This window comes from Argiope bruennichi, chromosome 7 (genome assembly GCF_947563725.1).
Source record: "Argiope bruennichi chromosome 7, qqArgBrue1.1, whole genome shotgun sequence".
Taxonomy (NCBI): domain Eukaryota; kingdom Metazoa; phylum Arthropoda; class Arachnida; order Araneae; family Araneidae; genus Argiope; species Argiope bruennichi.
Window position 1 is genome coordinate 73751729 of NC_079157.1, and position 20886 is coordinate 73772614.

General features: G+C 33.3%; 2 protein-coding genes across 2 annotated transcripts; both read left to right on the forward strand.

Moving 5' to 3' along the window:
• Positions 1 to 478: 478 nt before the first annotated feature.
• LOC129975431 (mucin-2-like) lies at positions 479 to 8553 on the forward strand. Its single transcript, XM_056088494.1, has 2 exons — positions 479 to 908; positions 5833 to 8553. The coding sequence occupies exons 1-2, from the start codon at positions 543 to 545 to the stop codon at positions 8551 to 8553; spliced, it is 3087 nt and encodes a 1028-aa protein (XP_055944469.1). The 5' UTR covers positions 479 to 542.
• Positions 8554 to 13176: 4623 nt separating this feature from the next.
• LOC129976396 (uncharacterized) lies at positions 13177 to 16598 on the forward strand. The gene is made up of 2 exons (XM_056089932.1): positions 13177 to 13260; positions 15974 to 16598. The coding sequence occupies exons 1-2, from the start codon at positions 13180 to 13182 to the stop codon at positions 16421 to 16423; spliced, it is 531 nt and encodes a 176-aa protein (XP_055945907.1). The 5' UTR covers positions 13177 to 13179; the 3' UTR covers positions 16424 to 16598.
• Positions 16599 to 20886: the final 4288 nt, after the last annotated feature.

Consider the following 20886-nt stretch of genomic DNA (forward strand, 5'->3'; position numbering starts at 1 on the left):
CTGAGCGTAATAGAAGGCCACGCCAACCTCTGGAACACCATGTGATCCCAACGGGACAATGGAAAATGAATGCCTTAAGGTGGGTTCACACGAAGGCAACTATTGCGCGCAATAGAAGGTCACGCCTACTTCAGGAAAATCACGTGACTGCAACGGGACAATGGCAAATGGTTGTCCCGTCCGGACAACTATTAGCCATTGTCCCATCGACGTTGTCTCAACTGTTCACACGGGGACAATACAGGGACAACAGCAGAGAGACAACAATTGCGCGCAACTGTTAGCTTCGTGTAAACGCACCTTTATTGGGACAACTATTTGCCATTGTTCCAATGTGATCACGTGATTTTCCTGAAGTAGGCGTGACCTTCAGTTGTGCGCAATAGTTGGCCTCATGTGAACCTTGCTTTAGTGTTAGTCTTTCGGTAATAAAGCTTCCCTGAGATTCTGAGAAGTCTTCTTGTGTCTGACAGAAAATTATATTTAGGGGAAAAAAAAAAGAAATGTTGTCGTTTTAAGTTAACGCGCAGTAACACTCAAAGATGGATCGTGGAGAGATGAAATCTATATGGGGTTATGGCGAAAAATCAATAGAAGATTTTTATACAACTAAATTTATAAGTTTGTTGTTGCAATATAACTACGTATGGTCCCCAGATCAACAAGAAACCTCGAGTATTAATTTGGAACCAGAAAAAAAGGCACAATTTTTGCATGATTTCAGCGAATTCGTGGAGAATTTTGACGAACTTCGAGCTTCAGAAGTGATAAATAATATCAAACAAATTTACAACGACGAATATCATAGATTGCTTAGATCTTCAAAAAAGAAAAATGATTCAAGATTTCATTGGTTTTCTTTAGCCCATAGGCTATTTCGAGAATCTATGATTGAAGATTCCACCGATGTAAGTAAAAACTTGATTGTTTTAATGGAAGAGGATTCAAATATGTTTTTCTTTTATGATTATCTAAAAATCAGTATAAACATAAGTATGAAATTAAATCTTATAAAATTATATGATTGTAATTCGATAATCTTGATATAAAAAATAAAATCTTCCGTGATTGAAATAATATATTATAGGGTTTATAAGCTCTAGCCTTTTAAAAAAAATTAACTTTGACAATGGGCATTTAGAAAAATCTGAAATATTTATTAAATCAACGGTATTAATCTTTCGTTGCTTATTACACTGGCTGATTTTATGTAACAATTGAAAAACTACAGTCGATAAATTTAAATGTTGGTCTTTTGTCGAGTGAGGTACAGAATCCATTCCTGCAGATTGATATAAAAATATATCGATTTAAAAGTTTTGTATACAAAAGGTTTCAAAAATGAGATCACATTTAAAAGAGTTATTAAATTAAGAATCAATAAAGAGCATATAAACCTTTTAAATTAGAAATAATTACTTGTCTTTGGATTTATCATTTTCAGCTATATTTCTAATATAAAAATGAAAACCGGAATATTGCCTACAGAAGAACGTAAGTTAATTGTAATTAAAGCTTCTACATAAAATTCGGTTGAAGTGTAGTTTAGTGTGCCCCCGAGTTTGTCGCCAATATGGCAACTCAATGAAACGATCTTATAGGAACCCGAATGGTGTTTTGTTTACTACTTTTTATAGTGGTTGAGTTGTACCCGAACTTGAACTATTTTATGAAAAATGTTAGATTAAAATTAATAAAAACATATCAATTAAAGATTTTAATTTTGTATTATAATTAAAAGTTTTTTAATGCTAATAAGACACTTTAAAGTTTTTTTTTGTTGTGAATACGAAACAAACTATTTATTCTTTTTCAATACTTAACTGTCGATATTCGTTTTAGAAATCGTTTGAATTATTAATTTAAGAAATCGTTTGGCATGGAATTCCTTGCACTTTTCATAATTCTTTTTTTGGACTGACGTTTTCCTTAATAAGTCGTTATGTCGCTAATTGTTCAATAACGGATGGCTGGTGAATGGGAGGGCAGAAAATATTTTGAACCTGCAGAATGGATGAAGGGTGAGTGGAATATGCAAATTTTTTACAAGTCGATGAAGTTGGAATAAGGATGCTTGTTTTGGAAAAGGAGTTTTGCATGGGGAATGAATTAACTGCCTCTTTCTTTTAATCATATACTGTTCCTGTTATCCACTCATGTTTAATGAGCTGTCGAAACTTCGAGGATCCCGCTCCTGCTGCTAGCGAAGCAGTAGGATGTTATTTTTAAGTTAAAAAATTCTGCCCGGTGCCTTTTTTAGATGCCGAAGGCATCGCATGTTCTAAGTTTTATTCTCTACACAACAGACCAGCGCAGCCGGTTTGAAAAATTTCTTTATTTCAAAACTGTTAAGATAAGCAATGACAGTGATCCCAAAAGTTAAAAAAAAATAGAAAAATCTCAGATGAAACAATACTTATCAATAAAGATCATAATTTTAATACAGAAAGTGGTAACCGCAACTGTTTTTCATAGGTGCTTATTTTGTCCTCCATATTTATTGGTGACTTGGCATCCTTGGCGCAGCAAGGAACTACAGTTTACCTAAAATACATTTGTTAATTTTCAGCTCCTCGGTTTATTTCTTCAGTTGCTATGAAATTTTCTCTTAAATCGTTAACTCTGTGATCTAAATCGGTGCATTTAAACTGTCACATCGTTTCGTTAAAACTGAAAATAAAGTAGCAATATGGAGTAGCGCAATCATTTTTTAAAATCTTTTTTATATTTTGACTGGATATTGGCGACGTCAAAAGGTTTGTGAAATATTCAGGACTGAATTTGGACTGACTAAAAATATTCTGTATAAAGCATCAAAATTGCAGACACGTTCGTAGATAGGTCATCCAACTGCGAAGGGGACTAAAGAGAGCTCCTGAAAGTTTATTTCCTTCCATAATTTAACTGTTGAAAATAAATATATCATAATAAACAAATAATTTCCTCGTCATAAAAAAACAACTTTTATTAAAAAAAAATTATTTTTTCAATAAATTTTTACTTTTTTAACACTTTGTAATTAAAAGTCAAAAATTGTAGATAGAAATATAGCAATACATTTATACTTGATTCCTTGACGATGCGTTTGGTCTCGTAAAGTCGTCTTTGCAAGTGCTGTCTTTTAGGTAGATTTCTATAAGAAGACTACTTATTGCAAACGTTCTCATGAAACGACTGCAGATCCTCACCGATCATGATCCCAAGAACCCAAAACCACCCTTCGTTTAAAAATGCATATATATAACGCTTTGCCCATGTTATCTTATGAGCAGGATGACTAGAGTAATTTTGTTTGGATTTTAACAGGCTTGGAATATGTTGTTAGAAATGTAAAAACCTCGGACGAGTTCGTAAATGGATCATCCAACTCAAAGGGGGTGGATATGGTAGGGGGATTGAAATTTTGATTTCGCTATAGCTTTCTTAATATTGAAAATAGAAAAAAAAATCCATTTAGCCAAATTAGCGCTTCATTAAGAAAAACAACTTTTGTATTTAAAATTTTTCGATAACTGCAATATTTTAGAAGTTCGGGCTAAAAAGTGCTTTTCAAGCCCTGATTTTTCCGTAAATCAGATTCATGAAATATTAACTTAGGTGAAAAGGAATCTACCGTTGCCTTCCGACTTGCAGAAAGGAAAGTTTTTTTGATATAGGGAAAGCAATAACATAGGATTTGCTTCAGTAAAAAATATTCATTAAAGAAAAACGAAAATTTTTTAATGAAATTTTTTTACACGCCTTATAATGAATAGTCAAAAATTCTAGTTAGAAGTATTGTAATATATTTATTCTTGGTTCACTAAAGATGCACTTAATCTCGTGGAAAAGTCTCGGGTTCTAGATTCGATACCATGGAAGCTTACATGTGTTAAACAAATTGTACACCTGTACTTAAAAAGACTTCCTTTTTTACTAATTTTAAGAGTGTAGTCTGATAACAACATAATATAATGCAATCCTATGCCCCGATGCCTTCTTTAAAAATTTTAAGAGTGTAGTCTGATAACAACATAATATAATGCAATCCTATGCCCCGATGCCTTCTTTAAAAATTTTAAGAGTGTAGTCTGATAACAACATAATATAATGCAATCCTATGCCCCGATGCCTTTTTTACTAATTTTAAGAGTGTAATCTGATAACAACATAATATAATGCAATCCTATGCCCCGATGCCTTCTTTACTAATTTTAAGAGTGTAGTCTGATAACAACATAAAATAATGCAATCCTATGCCCCGATGCCTTCTTTACAAATTTTAAGAGTGTAGTCTGATAACAACATAATATAATGCAATCCTATGCCCCGATGCCTTTTTTACTAATTTTAAGAGTGTAATCTGATAACAACATAATATAATGCAATCCTATGCCCCGATGCCTTCTTTACTAATTTTAAGAGTGTAGTCTGATAACAACATAATATAATGCAATCCTATGCCCCGATGCTTTCTTTACTAATTTTAAGAGTGTAGTCTGATAACAACATAATATAATGCAATCCTATGCCCCGATGCCTTCTTTACAAATTTTAAGAGTGTAGTCTGATAACAACATAATATAATGCAATCCTATGCCCCGATGCCTTCTTTACTAATTTTAAGAGTGTAATCTGATAACAACATAATATAATGAATCCTATGCTCGATGCCTTCTTTACAAATTTTAAGAGTGTAGTCTGATAACAACTTAATATAATGCAATCCTATGCCCCGATGCCTGTAACACTGAGTTACTTCATCAGTTGGGTGAGCACAAGATGGAAAGAAAAGAAGAGCAAAAAAAGAAAAGAAATGACAAACCTTCCAGGGATCTCCACTGAGAATCCCATCTGTGTGGTTGCATTTAATGTTTTTTCTGAGTAATAGCTAAATGAAGAGAACAAGAGTACCTATAAACAAATGGTCACAATGGGTTGAACATACAGAGAAATGTTGATGTTCACAGATGCAACTTCTTTACATTTTCCGAGACCATTGGCTGTGGGTAAACTATATATAGAAATTACTAATTGAAGGGAAAAAGAAGGAAAAATTGAGAACATTGTAAACATTTATATGACATATATAAACATATAAACAAACTTTATATCTACATTAGAATAGAGAAATCTACCTTTGCCTTTCGATTTGCAGATAGTAATTCGTTCGATTTTAAAAAGACATCCCTTTTTTTCCAATGTTTCAAAAACAGCAGCCTATTAGATACATTAGAATAATGAAGAAAAGGATTTTGATGAAAATGGACGTGAACAGATAATCATAGTTATAAAAAGAATGAAACAATATTTGCTATATCTATTTCTATACAAATTGCATCCTCTTCTAACTGCGCCATTTTTTTTGTCTTGTAGTTTTACAACCATTTTCTTAAGAACAAAATCCTGCTAAATAGATGACTATTGAGTCATAAATGCCGTGTTTTAAAATAAAACGAAACGATTTCAAACCTGTCGAGAAAATTGATTAATAAAATGAGGAAACAATCGAAATGGTTCATTTATGTCAGATGGAAAAATAAAATCTAAATAAACAAAAATTCTCTTAAAAAATATCAGTGAAATTTTCTTCCAATATTCCTATTAATTGCAGTGATGAAATCGTAATTTTGTAGATGTAGATAAGAATCTTTAATGTTTTAATTACGTAGAATGTAACAAGAAATACTTAATGCATAATCTTCAATTTATAGGAAAAAATTTATAATCAAATAATTTAAAAGCCAAATAAAAAAAAATTAATGATGAATTCTAATAGAAAAAAAAGAGATTTACAATGTAAGAAATATAAACACTTTCATCTTTTACATGTGCTATCTCTTTTTGCTATAGGAAAACTTAAAGCAAGACCATGCAGAATTTGATACAGTAGCAAAATTTCCGTTTATGAAAAGTAATCTTGCTGAGAAGGTTTCCGCATATGAAGATCCCTTGTCCCTGAGCTCTGAAGATTTAACAGACGAGGATCTGTTGTCACCACCATCTGGAGTTTTCGAAGATGAGGATTCTTTTTCGCCGAGAGGTGAAGCTTTTAGAGAAGAAAATCCGTCACCACCAAATGTTGAAGTTTTTGCAGATGAAAATAGATTATCATTAAGATTTGATGTTTTAACAGATAAATATCCATTAACGTCAAGATCTGAGACTTCTACAGATAAAAATCAGTTATCACTTATCAGCTATGCCTCCCATTTTCCAGGTAGGGGTGCCACCCACTCTCCAGGTGGAGGCGCCACCCACACTCTAAGTAGAGGCGCCACCCACTCTCTAAGTAGCGGCGACATCCACTCTCCAGGTAGTGGCGCTATTTATACTCTAGGTAGTGGCGCTAATTACTCTCCAGGTAGAGGCCTCACCCACTCTCCAGATACAGGAGCCTACCACTCTCCAGATACAGGAGCCTACCACTCTCCAGATGCAGGAGCCTACCACTCTCCAGATGCAGGAGCCTACCACTCTCCAGATGCAGGAGCCTACCACTCTCCAGATGCAGGAGCCTACCACTCTCCAGATGCAGGAGCCTACCACTCTCCAGATGCAGGAGCCTACCACTCTCCAGATGCAGGAGCCTACCACTCTCCAGATGCAGGAGCCTACCACTCTCCAGATGCAGGAGCCTACCACTCTCCAGATGCAGGAACCTACCACTCTCCAGATTCAGAAGCCTACCACTCTACAGGTTCATACTCCTCATACTCCTCAGGTTCATATTCCACAGACTCTTCAGGTTCATACTCCTCCGACTATCCAGGTAAAGGAATCTTCTATAATCCAAAAACAGGCTTTTTCTATTCTCAAAGCGCAGGAATCTACCACTCACAAGAAGCAGGAATCTACCACTCTCCAAACATAAACATCTACTATTCACGAAAAGCAAGCATCTACTACTCTCCAGACACAGGAATCTGCCACAATGCTGATAATTTATTCTACATCTCTCCAGGGACAAGTACCTTCCCCTTTATAGGTACAGGAGTCTCCCCCTCTGCAGGTGCAGGAGTCTCCCCCTCTGCAGGTGCAGGAGTCTCCCCCTCTGCAGGTGCAGGAGTCTCCCCCTCTGCAGGTGCAGGAGTCTCCCCCTCTGCAGGTGCAGGAGTCTCCCCCTCTGCGGGTGCAGGAGTCTCCCCCTCTACGGGTGCAGGAGTCTCCCCCTCTGCAGGTGCAGGAGTCTCCCCCTCTGCGGATGCAGGAGTCTCCCCCTCTGCGGATGCAGGAGTCTCCCCCTCTGCAGGTGCAGGAGTCTCCCCCTCTGCAGGTGTAGAAAAGTACCCGGCTCCAGGTACTAGAACCTTCCATTCTTCAAATACAGACGTCTCACATTCTCAGACCACTAGCGCCTCACATTCTCAGACCACTAGCGCCTCACATTCTCAGACCACTAGCGCCTCACATTCTCAGACCACTAGCGCCTCACTTTCTCCGGCCACTAGCGCCTCACTTTCTCCGGCCACTAGCACCTCACTTTCTCCGGCCACTATCACCTCACTTTCTCCAAATACAGGCGCCTCACTTTTTCCAGCTAATAGAACTTCCCCTTCACCAAATACAGGCCTCCCACCTTCTCCAGTCACTAGAACCTCCCATTATGCAAATACAGCAGCCTCACTTTCTCCAGCCACTAGAACCTCACTTTCACCAACCACTAAAACCTTACTTTCACCAACCACTAGAACCTCACTTTCACCAGCCACTAGAACCTCACTTTCACCAGCCACTAGAACCTCACTTTCACCAGCCACTAGAACCTCACTTTCACCAGCCACTAGAACCTCACTTTCACCAGCCACTAGAACCTCACTTTCTCCAGAAACTAGAACCTCACTTTCACCAGCCACTAGAACCTCACTTTCCCCAGCTGCCGGAAACAGTCTATCACCATCATCTAAAAGATTTTCCATCTACGAAGAAAGTACTTCTCCATGGAAACAGCAAAAATGCGAAATAATGGGAGGTTCCAAGAACATTAACGCTTCAGAAGATGTCAAAGAAAGAAATCACACAGATAGAAGACGTTCTCTTAGATCTTCAAAACAAAAATCACCATCCTTTGATTTAAGCAAGCCAACGCATTTTGGAAATGAAACAACAGGCTTTCCAGCCTATTCGGGTGACGCATCGATTCTCCAAAGAAGTTACAGCGATGGGCATTCTTCAACCACTCTACAAAACGTACCCAGTCCTGCAGGTGAAATCAAGGGACTTTCAAAATTTTCTCGGTCTTCGCCATTGTGTCCGTACAGTACTGGCCACTCAGATATGTCAAGTAATTATGGAACAAAAGATGGGACAAAAGGTGGTTTCGATCAGAAAAATTCTCAAGTCAGAAGCATCGTACAATCTGCCGCTTCATTGACCATCGAAAACGTCGAAAGACGATCTGAATTTTTTCCAACTGTAGCTACTGTAGGGGAAGACCAACAAAAAGATTTTGCGAACACAGCAACCAATTTACTAACGAATCTACCTCCAGATTTAACGTCAGAGTGTGAAGCTTTCATATTCCATTTTTTGCATGAAACATTAAAATACAGCGAAGAAAATGAAATTAAATAGAACTTTTAAATTGCTATTTCTTGATGACTAAACATAAGTTGTTTCGATTCTTGCAATCTGTTTTTAAATTTCTGGAATATAATTTTTATTTTTAAATTGTCTCAAGAATATACTCTGTTTATTTTATTATTGGAAATAAAATTGTTTTAGTGGACAGAGCATTGCGATGAGATAATTAATTTCATCTAAAGCGTAAATTGATAAAGAAGTAAAGAAAATTGAGACGCAGATGTCAGTGGATTGGTTTTGTAAACAACCTTAAATTCTTTACCAAGAAATTTATTCTCCTAATTAGATGAAATATCTCCTAATTAGATGACATATTAGATGAATGTCCTATTTGGGACATTCATCATTATTCCTGTGTCTATAACAACATAAAAGGCGCTTGAGATATTGAGTCTTTATTAAGTGGTTTTGAATTTTAAATGGCATAATATTTTCGCTTCATTTCAGGTTTAAATACTAAAAAAATTAATAATTCGAATTATACTTCGAACGCATAACTATAATGCAAGAGATTAAGAAACAAGCACTGCAAGTACGAAAAACAATGCTAGACAATCTAATTGTCGATAGAAATCAACTTTAGATATATTATTTTTGAAGCCAGGAAAGGAATTTCTCGATGGATCCTTCTTTTTATTTAAACATAAAAAAAAAATTGTATTAAAAATTTTTTTAAGAGCAGAAACTTTTTAACTAAAATTTTAAAAATGTTCTTTTAAATCTGATAATTCACTGAGCAAAATAAACCGGAAGAAATTAAAAACATTTTTGTATTTGAAGTGCAGTCTATCATATTTGAAATAATTTAACAGATCAGTGTTTTTTTAATACATTTATATACTTTTTAGAAGGGTTATTCTTTTTATTAAAGATTTCGCTAATTACTTAACAAGGAACCTTTAGATTATAACATAATATGAATCAAAAGAATATTTTTCCAATTGAAAATATTTTATTGATAATTTTTGCCTTGAACTTATTTCATGTTTAAGTATTTAAAGACTTAGAATTATATATCACAGTAATTTTTCAAAGAAAATCATTAAACTTTTATATATTTTTCGATACTTTATTTTAGGTTTTATAACTACTGCCTCCCCATTGCAATATTTGAAAAAAATTTGAAGTACATTTAAACAATCTAACTCAATGTGATCAGTAAATCCATGCGAAAATTGTTTTTTTATAGGACAATGTCTCGGAAATATTTCTTTTTGAATGCATGGATATTGAATTCCTAAAATTATATCGTCCACACGTCTGATCGGAATTCTTTTGCTTGGCGCCGGTAGGACATCTATCACTGACGGTTTTTTCCAGTTTTCTGAAGATCATAATTTTCCTGAAATAAAGTTATAAATAATTAAATTATAACAATTTTCATAATACAAGTAATAAATAGCAAATAATTACATCAAAAAATAAATAAAAATTACAATGCGGTTTCATTGGCTTTAGTGCCTGGTAGATTTCGCATGATACCAACGTGGTGTCATCGGATAGCATAATATTAAAACGCACAATGGCCCTCTCTATACTTTAGAGAAATCATTGTTGGTATTCTCCGTGGTGTTACAACGCGGTTGATCAAGTTTCATTAGGTCAACCCTGTAAAATTGACAAAGATCAAACCGCAATTCGTGACAATATAATTAAATTGATTCAATTTGTGACGTCAAATTAAATTGAGTAACTTTTATACAGTTTGTAATTCACAGAAGTATTCTTTTCGTGATTTTCTCATGAATGAAAATCACGAAAGAGTCCAGAAAGGAGTTGAGTTTTTTCGTTATTTCTAACTCTTCGAATGTGGTAATCTGTCACAGAGTCGCCACTGAATAGAAACTCATACCAAAATCTTACATTGTCGTATAGTCGGTGTCACCTTCTGGACGACATGGATTTTAACACTCAGGATTAGCTCTGATTAGAGGCAGCTTTCTACATAGCACTTGCAATAACAAACTTGCACTCCAAATGCAATAAAAAAATGGCCATTGAAAAACTGAAGGATTTGAAAAAGTCATTACTTACTTAGGTCTTTTTTTTTATTTTCTCGTATACGAAATACATAAAGAGAAGTGCTATAATTGGCGAAAAATTCGAACTCGAAATTTAAACAAATCTTCAGGTTCTCTGATTCGGAAAACACATTTTTGAGATTATGTCCATCTGTCTATCAGTAAACACGATAGTTCATAAACGCTTTGAGCGAGAAGGGAGGAATTTCGAATATGATTTTTACACTAAATTTGTAGATTTCTGGCAAATTTTCAATGAAATTTATTAAGTGGAAGTCTGCCTTTCTGGCTGTCCGAATATAAATTAACCCTTAAATGTGTATTGTTGCCAACTGTCTACATCTAGCTCTACTTAATTTTATTCAAAAACCTGAATGTGTCCATTTCTGAACGCACGTTGATAACCATAGACAATAAATCAGGTTTGGAAGAAAAAAGTTAACATTACTTTTGGCGGTAAGTTATATAATTTTTTTTTACATTTGAATGTGGTGGGTGATAAAGTTCAGTGAAGAAAGCGTTTCTATTGTCGAGTTCCTATAAAGAAGTGATTTATCTAGCTGTTAAGAAATTGCTTCTCATTTGTTTTTAGGTAAGCTATCAATATTTGATGTTGTATTTGAAAATTAATAACGGATACAAGCTATATTTTTGGGAAATATTGTATATGGCCAAAAGTCTACATATATTTAGCAACATAATTTTTTTCGAAATAAATATATCGTATCATTACCAGGATTTTATTTATTTTTTTGCGTAACCTATGATTATTTTCCTATAATAAACGATTTTTTAAATTCAGAACAAATAATCATGCATTTAAGGGTGAGCAAAGTAACGAGATGGCTAGATGAGTAAAATTTTGACCACATATTTTTATCTGAATAACAGTTAAATATATAATTTTAAACCGAATCCGTCAAGTGTTGACCGTCTTGGTCTGTATTTTCAAAAGCACATAAATGGGGATGATTTAGAATCACAAAGGTATAGATATATCATGACATTTGTATTTGATTTTTCAGGATACATATGTAGTTATGTGCTAAATCGTCTTTTTAAGCCTTCGGTAAAGAAAAAACCGGCTTTTAAAATACATTTTTGGTGCTCTGGGACTTATTTATTAACTGCAATTCAATGATTAATCCCCATAGATTGTATTCTAATGGGCTCTTTGGAAATTGTCTGTCAAAGGCATACGGTTAATAATACAGAGGAATATTTATTTAAAAGTATGAGAGAATGTGTGGAAAGAGAATTATCCCTGGTCAAACTTTTTTTTTTTTTTTTTTTTTTTGTATTTTATAGAGTATTTTTTGGACATTAAAATGCCTTCATTCGATGTCCAGTGGCAAATGAAAACTTTTGAGTTTCTCATTTAAACGGGACCATTATTCAAACTCAAAGAAGATACAATCAACATCAAAAATGTCTCCGAGTGTTGTTTTTCACTCATAATATTGAAACAAAATTCCATTAATTCTTAATAAGATAGCTAAATTTTCTTTAAACGTTTGTTTGTGAAAATTGTTTTATATCATTCATCCATCTGTTTCAGTTATAGCAATTACTTATCGCATTAAATTACTTCATGATCTGATTGCTTGATCCATTGATCAAATATCGATAGAGTAGCCGGGAATTTTCTCTAATAATCTATTGAACTATCAATATTTTCGTTTCTGCAATGCAGTCAATATGCAATTTCTATCAAGTTTTGAAACTATCGATCGGAAATGCACATATCGATTATATTTCCTGGAAGTAAACTACTGATAGTGTCTATCTTCTGGATAGCATCGATTGCTCCAATTGATTTGTCCTAAAACTCGATTACATTGGCTTCATTTTGAATTTCGTATAGATATATTAATGTTTTGCCCTTTATGTCCTGATAATAGTTGAAAATACCTCAGTAATCAGACTCTTAGCTACGTATTACGAACGCTTTTCCTGACAATACTGTCAATGACACGAACAGTTCCAACAGGAGATAGTAGGCTTCATTCAGATTTTACAATATATGAATATTTTATTAAAGTATAATGAATTTAATTGAAAAAAGATTTTTCCATTTTCTTACGGCTATTCTACAACCAGGCCTTTCGAATAAAGCAAAAACAAAATTACAACTTTATTAATTACTGAATACAGAATATGAAGGATTAAGTAAAGCTAATTGCTGCTGACACAAAGAGCGAACATGCCAGATAAAAGTCCAGAATGGAACATTTAAACCTTTTCCATTTTTAATCTCGTGTAAGCGACCAAAATATTCCGGATAATAAAAGTACAAGAAAATAAGAAAGAAAAGCATTACACAAAGATAAATAAAACGAAAAAGAATTCAATAAAAGTAACTATTTGTGAAATATCTATGGTGTATTTCATATTAATAAAATAAAAAAAAGCGTATTTTATAAAGATAACTATTTGTGAAATTTTAATGATATTTTTCATTTCAAAATTCCTCTTTTCATTATTTTAGCAACCGATTATTTACAGTCTTTATGGAAGTACCTACTATCTGTGTACCCCAAGAATCATGAGCATGAGCGAGTTTTGGATTAGATCTCAAACATGAAGGAATCCTGGTATGAGAACAAAGCACGGGACGATTACTCCATGCATCGTTATAATGAAAGATAATAGTATTCTGGATATAGAGTTTGCTAACGTAAGTATGCTAAATGAAGCTTTTTCCAAGTTGCCATGATCATTATAATGTAGTCCTCCTAAATCCTTCAAAGACCAGTGGCAGTGGTCTACACAAACCGTCCTCGCAAACTTTCTTTTAATGGTGTTATTCCTAAGAGCACCTTACATGGCACTGATGTACAATAATTACATAATATTTTTTGGCTCACATTTAGCCTTTAGACTGAATCTTTCGTATTATTCTTGGCCAGGTTTTTGGCGATTAATACCTTCCATGCGGATAATAGTATCCAAAACCATATTTGAGTTTTAGACAGGTTTTTCTCGATCAAGTAAAAACAAAATTTGACACAAAACTGCATTTGTAGTTATAAAATCCAGTACCAAATTTGATATGTTTAAATCAATACGTCTTTGAGTTTTTAACGTTTACATGCTTCTAAAAGAACACACCGACAGACGGCCGTTTCCTTGTTCGATTTGGCTCAAAATTCGATAGATATCCTGTGGATTTTAAATCTGTGTACCAAATTTTATCTAGCTAGCTCTCTTCGTTTTGTAATTATCCTGTTAACTAAAATTCATACAGCCGGACAGACATGCTTCCTCTGATCAGATTTTACTCAAAATTTGATAGAAATCTGCAAATTTGGTCTAAAGACCGCATACTGAATTTTAACTGTCTAGCTCCAGGCGTGTTTGAGTTATCTTTGTCGGAGACAGAGAGGCAGACATTTTCTAAAATTGTGTTTTTAATACTGAGGAACCTCTAAAACTTGGATATTTGTCAAAATCTGATGATAGAATTTTATGATGATTACTATATTTTTTCTATACTACATATACTAGAAAGTAAAAAGAAGTCTTTCATGTACATATTTAGAATTGAATGTGCACGGCATCATGTTTATTATATTTCTTATTATGTTTTATTACTACACATATGATTTTTTTTTATTCTTTACTGCATTCTAAAGTACTGCATTCTAAAAGGATGCACATCAAAGAAGTCTATTGTAACTGTCAAGATAAATAAAAGACATCAATGCAGTTAAGATTATTATTGAATTATGATTATATAAGGATAAAAATGATAAGAAAATTAAATTAAATCCAAGAGAAATTGTACAGAGACAGCTTTTAAAATGTTATAGTAAATTAATTTAAGACCTTGATGTGTTATTAACATCAGTAGAAATAGAAGCCGTCAGGCACTATTCATAGACTGCAAATACCTATAGTGGCTCATTGCTAAATCCAATTTTTGAGCTGAATTGACATACGAAATATGTGGTGACACCTCACACAGACTCGATATGAATGAAGCTTTTTATGCAGATACCCATTTCTAAAAGTGGAATTCTGGAATTTGATATGAAAATGAACTCCAGAACCATGTCCAAACAAGAATAGCTCTAGCGTGATGTTTATTTTTAAATGGCCTAGTGAAGCACTTCCATAATAATTTGAAAATTATTAGCTCTTAAGTGAACACCTTGACTAAAAATTGAAATTATTGATCTTAAGGTGGGTTTACACGAAGCTAACAGTTGCTCGCAATTGTTGTCTCTCTGCTGTTGTCCCTGTATTGTCTCCGCGAGAACAGTTGAGACAACGTCGATGGGACAATGGCTAATAGTTGTCCGGACGGGACAACCATTTGCCATTGTCCCGTTGCAGTCACATGATTTTCCTGAAGTAGGCGTGACCTTCTATTGCGCACAATAGTTGGCTTCGTGTGAACCCACCTTTACTGTCCTCCACGGTGGGTTTACACTCCGCCAGTTATAGGATTCCAGCCAGCCACGCATGCGCAGAAGTAAGGTTGCGTATTCACTGTAAAGAGCGGATAGTAGCAAGTTCTTGCCAAGACGGGACAAGTACTTGCTACTGTACAGTTTCTGTGCATGCCTGGTCTTACTGGATGGAATAAGCAGCGTTCACAAAAGAGCAACTATTGCATGGAATAGGAGGCCACGCCTACCTCAGAAACGTGAACGACAATGGCAAATGGTTGTCTCAACGGAAGAACTATTTGCCATTGTCCCATTGCGGTCACGTGATCTTTTTGAAGTAGGCGTGACCTTCAATTGCCCGCAATATTTGGTCTCGTGTGAACTCTGCTTTATAGCTGGCTGAGAGTAAACCCACCTTCATTGCTGTATACTTTATTAATAATTTTGGAACTAATTATAACAAGAATGAATCGCAGAGCAATTTGCTGCATATGGGAAGACGCACCAAAAGAAGACAACAATACGACTAAATTCTTGGAATTATTGTTGAAATATAATTATGCATGGCGTGAAAACAATCAAAAAACCAAACTGAATCTATCAAAGACTAAGAAAAGATTGTTTCTCAAAGATTGCAGCGAATTAATGGAAGATCTTGATGAAGCGAGAGCAGTAGAAAAAATAGAAATCATTAGACAACTGTTTATTCAAGAATATTCCAGATTTCAAGATATTACGAAAAAAAATGAATTGATTTTCCCATGGTTTTTTCAAGCCTATCAACTGTTTGAATGTGCTCCCACATCGAAAGAGGATAGAACTTTTAGTCCAGCTACTGCTATTCCTTCACATTCGCTGGGATTAATTGTTAATGCAACGAATTCATCGATTGCTTGTCCTTCGACATCGGCAGTTGATCTTGCTTCTGATTTTCGCCCTATCAACATTCTGACTTTACCAGTAATTAATGCTTCAATTACTGTTTCTTTTCCTCAGTCAATTCCCATTGTGCAGACATTTCCGTGGACATCTCTACTTCCCAAGTGGAAATTACCATCTCTCAGTCAAGACTTAAAACAACCAACAAATCCTTCTGTGATATCGCTGTCAGTGGAAAACGTTTATGATAGTGGAATTTCCCCAAAAAATATGAAGTCACAATATCAACATCCAGTAAAATATCCTATTTACATATTACCTTGTGCTTCTCTAAGTCAATTTGGGGGAGATTCGAAAATTTCTTGTCCCCAAAATGACAGTAAAAATGAAATACCCATTTATCAGGCTTCTATATCACGTCCACATATGTCTGATTCGTCAAGCTTGTCTGTTAATCATGGAAATTTAACGCGGAATTATAAAATCCATTATGGATCTGGAACTTCAGCAGATAGTTTTCTTAAAAATATTAATCAAGCTAAAAATGACTTCAAGTTGAGCCATTGATACCATACACACTTTGTTGACATGGACTGCCAAAAGCTTTGTCTGTTGATTACTTTTTGTTGAAAAATAACGATTTCATGAATATTATGCTTTTCAAACGTCAAATAAGTGAGCAGTTTTTATGGTATTTTACACAATTTTTTTAAATAGAATTTTACCATTATTTTAATGAATTATTGTTTGTATCTTAAACCAATATGTGTTTGGTGGAACTTGCCAATATTAGCTTTTGTGCCAGAAAAATAAAACAGTCCAATTTTCCATTCCTGGATACACCTTTTTTATTGCTGTCTAATTTTGGATTTCGCCTCTAATTAAAAATCAAATGTTGGTCTCTGTTTATTGTCAAATCCTAATCTTGTAGATTTTTTTTTCTTTTGCTACCACAAAAGAAATCTCATATTTTGTGTGCGTCTAAAATCGATATTTCTCTTCGCTAGATTTTTTTTTTTTTTTTTTTTTTTTTTTTTTACAGATCACGATTTTCAATATTTTCATTTTCAGAAACGAAATCGAACAGGCAACAGTCTTTCAAAATGATTGTTTTGTAATTTTAGATGGTCGAATGAAAGAGAATCTATTAATTGGATTGACAGTTTATCTTACTATTGGTGGTTTTAGATTCTGAAATTATTTTTAATTTCATGTATTTAACTCGATAATTGGAACAAAGCAAAAATCTAAAAGTGGACAAAAAGTAGGAATTGCAAACCCTTTTGACAGCTTGTTGCCTAATCGATTTCGTTTCTGAATATGGAAATAAAGATATAACCACTTCAGAGCAACGATGGGCAGACTTTTCCAGGGTATGAATTCTTTTAATTTTTTCAAGGGGGTGCGGTCCAATTAGTGGCATAGGTGTTGTGAGCTAAAAAAAATGATCCGCAACATTTATTACAACTTAATAATAAATACGGAATATGTTTTTACCTACAGATTTACAAATATAATAATAATAGCTACAAATTTAATATCAAAGGTGCATTTAATATCAAACAATTCAGAATACTGAGTTAGGAAGATATATTGTCTTATATTCATCACTGCAAATGCACACATAGGTAGGTAGTGCCAAAGACCGATGTTAAATGATGTGCAACTTTTTTTAAAATTAAGATATTTTATTTCGTCAATTAGATTCCAAAAGTTATTGTTAGGTTCTGAACAACGGACTTTCAAAATTGACATTCTGAAAAAGAAAAACTTCCTTTTCCTTATGAGAAAAAGAGAATATATAATTTATATTTTCAGTTATTTCTTCCACATTAGCATTGCCAAATGGGTAATGCATGAATGAGACAATTAGTTTCTTTCAGTATGCGCGTCTTAGATCTTAGTAAAAGCGATCACCTCAAAATGCCTTGGTGGTCTACCTGTCGATCACGATCGACTTAAAGGCCACCCTACTTTAGAGGATTTTGGATAATCAGTATTATCATCTGAAGGTTCCTCTGAGAATCTACAAGTAATATCTAATATTCTATAAATATATTCTCATGTGTATTGCACCTAATCCTTTTGTAGGAGGGAAAAAAGATTATTCAAGAGTTCTTCAGGCCTTCAATATTATACGGAAATTTCTCGATGTCCGTTGAATATGTCAGTTGGTAATGGAGAGCCGAATTTAAATCACACGAAGCATTCGCATTGAAATCACAGATTTATCTGAAAATATGGCTAAAGTTTCGAGACTTTTTGTATTATTCGGATATGCGGTTATCATAGCAGTCTATTTTTGAAAAAAATTTTATTTTATTGTATAAAAAACTTAAATTTTCATGTTACATTTTATCATAATAAACATTCAGAATGAGGTTAAAAATTAAACTACATTTCCACTATCAAGTACAAAATTACTATACATTACTTGACAATTGTGGTAATACATTCTAATGTTTTGCTACTAATTATACTGTGTAATTTTAATTCCTTTAAATCGATTTCTTAAAGCTTGTCTTTTTTTACATGAAAAGCGTGGATATTAAAAGAATAATGTATTTTTTCAAGGGAAAGAAAAAATTGCTTGTCCTTGAAGATATTAATGAGAAAAATTTTGCATGACATTGATAAGAAAATAGGTGTAGTAGGTGAAAGATTGTAAAATGCTTATAAAAAATTCTCATATAATTAATTCCATATTTTCATATCCTTTTCAATGGTCGAGATACATTAGATAATACATGCTTAGCATTAGATTTGTAGAATTTTTCATTAATTTTTGCTCCTTTTGATAAAGATATACAGTCTGCCATTATTTACCACAAGTTATTTTGAATGAAAAAAAATTATTACTAGAAAAATATGATGTATATTCCCATTTCCCATATCATTACTTAAAAAATCATACCACCTATTTTAATTTTCCAAATTTTACAATGGGGAAAAATTTAATTTATCGGAACCAATAAATAAAACTTTTTTTCCACATCTAGCATGAACATAAAACTGCGTATTCATACCTGATATAAAAAATTCAATGTTCGTTATTGGATGCAAAAAATTTCTTTTCTTACTAAATCTGACAATGTTGCTTTTAAACGACGGTACAGATCTGTGTTTGCGAAAACATAATCACAGTCCTTTTATATAGGCAACAATTTGTGAAATTACTAAGAGTAGTCAAAGAAATCTAGATAGTTATATATACGCATGCTATATTTATAGTCCTACATTTAGAACAGTGTATATCATTAACGGCCGAAAAGTTCCTAGAAGGTTTAAGAAAATTTGTTGCAATCGAAGTAAACCTGTCATAATTTACTCTGATGAAGAAATTTTATAGGAATTAATTATTTGTTCAGAGAAAATTCATTTAGGAACTGTTATTAATCATTTTTCAATGTTAATTTAAAGAAGCTAATTATTTGTTCAGAGAAAATTCGTTCAGGAACCTTTTTTTAAAATAATTTTTCAATATTAATTTAGAGGAGCTAATTATTTGTTAAGAGACAATTCGTTTAGGATCCTTTTTTTAATCATTTTTCAATGTAAATTTAGAGGAGCTAATTATTTGTTAAGAGAAAATTCGTTTAGGGACCTTTTTTTCAATTATTTTTTAATGTAAATTTAGAGGAGATAATTATTTGTTAAGAGAAAATTCGTTCAGGGACCTTCTTTTCAATCATTTTTTAATGTAAATTTAGAAGAGCTAATTATTTGTTAAGAGAAAATTCGTTTAGGGACCTTTTTTTTAAATCATTTTTCAATGTAAATTTAGAGTAGCTAATCATTTGTTAAGAGAAAATTCGTTCAGGAACTTTTTAATCATTTTTCAATGTAAATTTAGAGGCGCTAATTATTTGTTAAGAAAAAATTCGTCCAGCAACTTTTTTTAATCATTTTTCAATATTAATTTAGAAGAGATAATTATTTGTTAAGAGAAAATTCGTTCAGGGACCTTCTTTTCAATCATTTTTTAATGTAAATTTAGAGGAGCTAATTATTTGTTAAGAGAAAATTCGTTTAGGGACCTTTTTTTAAATCATTTTTTAATGTAAATTTAGAGGAGCTAATTATTTGTTAAAACAAAATTCGTTTTAGACCTTTTTTTTAAATCATTTTTCAATGTAAATTTAGAGTAGCTAATCATTTGTTAAGAGAGAATTCGTTCAGGAACTTTTTAATCATTTTTCAATGTTAATTTAGAGGAGATAATTATTTGTTAAGAGAAAATTCGTTTAGGAATCTTTTTTTTAATCATTTTTCTATGTAAATTAGATAACCTGGGAATTTAAGCCTCCTTTTGCTCTCTTTTGGGAGATGATCCCTTGATGCGTTTAATAGGTGTACCCCAAAGAATCCTCAAGACATAACTCGTGTTCGAAGCTCTAATTCGAACTAGCGTAATTGAAAGCATTTTTCAGCCAATAGAAAAAACACGCATTGCCTGATATTTTTCAAACATTACAAAGAATGTGCTCATCTAATTTACTGGAGATGCTGTGTCTAAGCCAATGCACAGTGATGCAGCCAATAGAAGAAACACGCATTGCCTGATATTTTTCAAACATTACAAGGAATGTGCTCATTTAATTTACTGGAGATGCTGTGTCTAAGTCAATGCACAGTGACGAAGCCAATAGAAGAAACACGCATTGCCTGATATTTTTCAAACATTACAAAGAATGTGCTTATCTAATTTATTGGAGATGCTATGTCTAGAAATTTGAGGTCACGTCTGTATAAAAATAATAGAGCTTTCAATCACACATCGTTTTTTTCCCCATTGGGTATAATAACGACCACATCATCAATAGATCTCCATTTGAAAGACCTGCAATCTAGGGAACGACATAGAAAAGAAAAGTCGGAAAGTTCAATTAATAATTTCGGATACTAGGATAAATTCTGAAAATAGTATTCATTGAAGATAAAATCCAAGCACTGACGTACCCGATACAGGACCTAATCAGAATCGGTATTTGAATTTAGCACATGATGGTTCACGCCACAATGAGAAATTT

Bases quoted from the DNA above. Each gene is read 5' to 3' on its own strand.
- LOC129975431 (XM_056088494.1), top strand. From the start codon at position 543: ATGGATCGTGGAGAGATGAAATCTATATGGGGTTATGGCGAAAAATCA. The intron at 909-5,832 runs GTAAGTAAAAAC...TTTTTGCTATAG, and splicing joins TGATTGAAGATTCCACCGAT to GAAAACTTAAAGCAAGACCA.
- LOC129976396 (XM_056089932.1), top strand. From the start codon at position 13,180: ATGAGAACAAAGCACGGGACGATTACTCCATGCATCGTTATAATGAAA. The intron at 13,261-15,973 runs GTAAGTATGCTA...TCTTTTCCTCAG, and splicing joins TGGATATAGAGTTTGCTAAC to TCAATTCCCATTGTGCAGAC.